This window comes from Nestor notabilis, unplaced genomic scaffold (assembly GCF_000696875.1).
Source record: "Nestor notabilis isolate BGI_N333 unplaced genomic scaffold, ASM69687v1 scaffold34075, whole genome shotgun sequence".
NCBI lineage: Eukaryota > Metazoa > Chordata > Aves > Psittaciformes > Psittacidae > Nestor > Nestor notabilis.
In genome coordinates this window covers 3,803-5,588 of record NW_009931169.1, presented here as the reverse complement: position 1 = coordinate 5,588, position 1,786 = coordinate 3,803, and the positions used below count along the sequence as shown (strand labels likewise).

General features: G+C 43.0%; 1 protein-coding gene across 1 annotated transcript in view; it reads right to left on the bottom strand.

The window, feature by feature from the left end:
* Window positions 1-1,028: 1,028 nt before the first annotated feature.
* GRP (gastrin-releasing peptide) overlaps window positions 1,029-1,786 on the bottom strand; it is a gene marked incomplete at its 5' end in the record, with an annotated part of 3,785 nt that continues 3,027 nt past the window's right edge. Inside the window, one exon of the mRNA XM_010015761.1 lies at window positions 1,029-1,242. Within this exon, the coding sequence (XP_010014063.1) occupies window positions 1,189-1,242 (54 nt within the window). The remainder of the gene's footprint in view (window positions 1,243-1,786) is intronic.

Sequence of the window (1,786 nt, the reverse complement as noted above, 5' to 3'; positions counted from 1 at the left end):
GGAGATCATCGTGTGAAACCCCTGCTCGAGCAGGGTCACCCAGGACCGTGTCTAGGTGGCTTGTGAATAGCTCCAAAGAAGGAGACTCCACCGTCACCTTCATAGTGACAAAGTGTTTCTTGATGTTCAGAGGTGCCCACTGCCCCTTGTCCTGGCACTGGTGTCACTGGAAAGAGCCTGTCCCTCTCTCCTTTATACCCTCTGTATAAGACCCCCTGAGCCTTGTCCTGTCCAGGCTGAACAGCTCATAGAACCGTAGAATCATGGAATACAGGCTGGAAAAGACCTCAAAGGCCACCTGGTCCACCCAAAGCCACAGCCATCCCTTCTAGGAGAAATGGAAAAGCTCCTTTTGTAGCCCTTTATTGCACTCTCTTCACTTTGTCCACCTACTCATTGTACCGGGATGCTCAGAACTGGGCCCAACACTGCAGGGGTGCCCTCACCTGTGCTGAGCACCTCTTTATCCAGCCCTGCTTCTGCTCCATGCTGAGCCTCTTCTCCTGGGAGGTAACACTCTTCCTACAGTTTCACGGGGATGTACAGTGGCACTGCATCTGCTAACACATGGCTAGGGGTGTGTAGTGGGGATGCTGTGCTACCACACCAACTCCAGTCAGACGAGGAGACAGTGTGTCTTCCAGCAGATCTCCCTGATGCCTGCATGTGGAGGTGCACCACACACTCCATACCTTGGGAAAGCTGTGTCAGCTCCCCTCAAATGACAAAAACCTACAGAGCAGGGAGCAATTCAAGAGGAGAAGAGCTTCAGTGGGAATGAATAATTCTGTTGTTTCTTTGTTACTAGCTGTGGCACAGCCAATTTCCATTTTATTAAATGAGAGTATAAAGTCAGCCTTTTTAGTAGTAGTATTTATTGCTAATGTGGAAATGTCATCTAGTTTCGAACTAAGAGATGAACTGATTAGATAAGTCATATCATTAATTGGAAGACTCATCCATGACAAGTAAATGTATCAAAGCCATTAAAGTGAGAAAATGCAGCCTTGAAGTAAAGAGTTTAGTCACTGCTGAACATACAAGAATATGTGTATTTAGGTATTTTACACCAAGGAAATCTTGTTTACAGAAAAGAGACCTTGTTGATTATCTGATACAATCAAGTGCTTGCGAAATATAGTCTCTTATGGAAAGTATTCCATTTCTTCATGATTTAGAGACCTTCTTTCAGCTTGGAGTGCTCTCTTTCATATTCACAACTTGAAGCAGATAGTCCATCATCTAATCAAAAGAGAAGAATATTATTTATAGAACAGTCCTGGAAAAAGTAATTCACTAAGTTAATAAGCCAAATATATATCTGCTCTGTGTGTTCACATAATAAATGCATTCCCAATAATCTGTCCAAAATAGCCCTTGCTCTGGTTATTCACATAGCAAACACATTCCTAATAATCTTTCCAAAGTAGACCCCATTTGTCTCGGTTAGTGTCATAACCAACTGCCAAAGCATGAGGAAAGTCATCCTCCCAAAGAATTCTGTCGGCCATCTCATTTATATAGTGTCTCCTTAGTGTTGACAAGCTAAGCCACAGAAACAATTTAAAGCTTATTTTCCAAGTTACTTTTACACTAAGAGCAACTTGCAGGAGATAGTTCCCTTCTGATCTTTACCTACTTTAACTGTCATTTATTCACAGGCAAGAGCTTCATTTGCCTGCTAATAACTGAAAATAGAAGCAATTAACTCAGGTGCACCACTCTAGGCCTGATTCCCAGAACTGTTATGCTAATCCCGTTGGCTTTGTGGACTATTTGTGTCTTA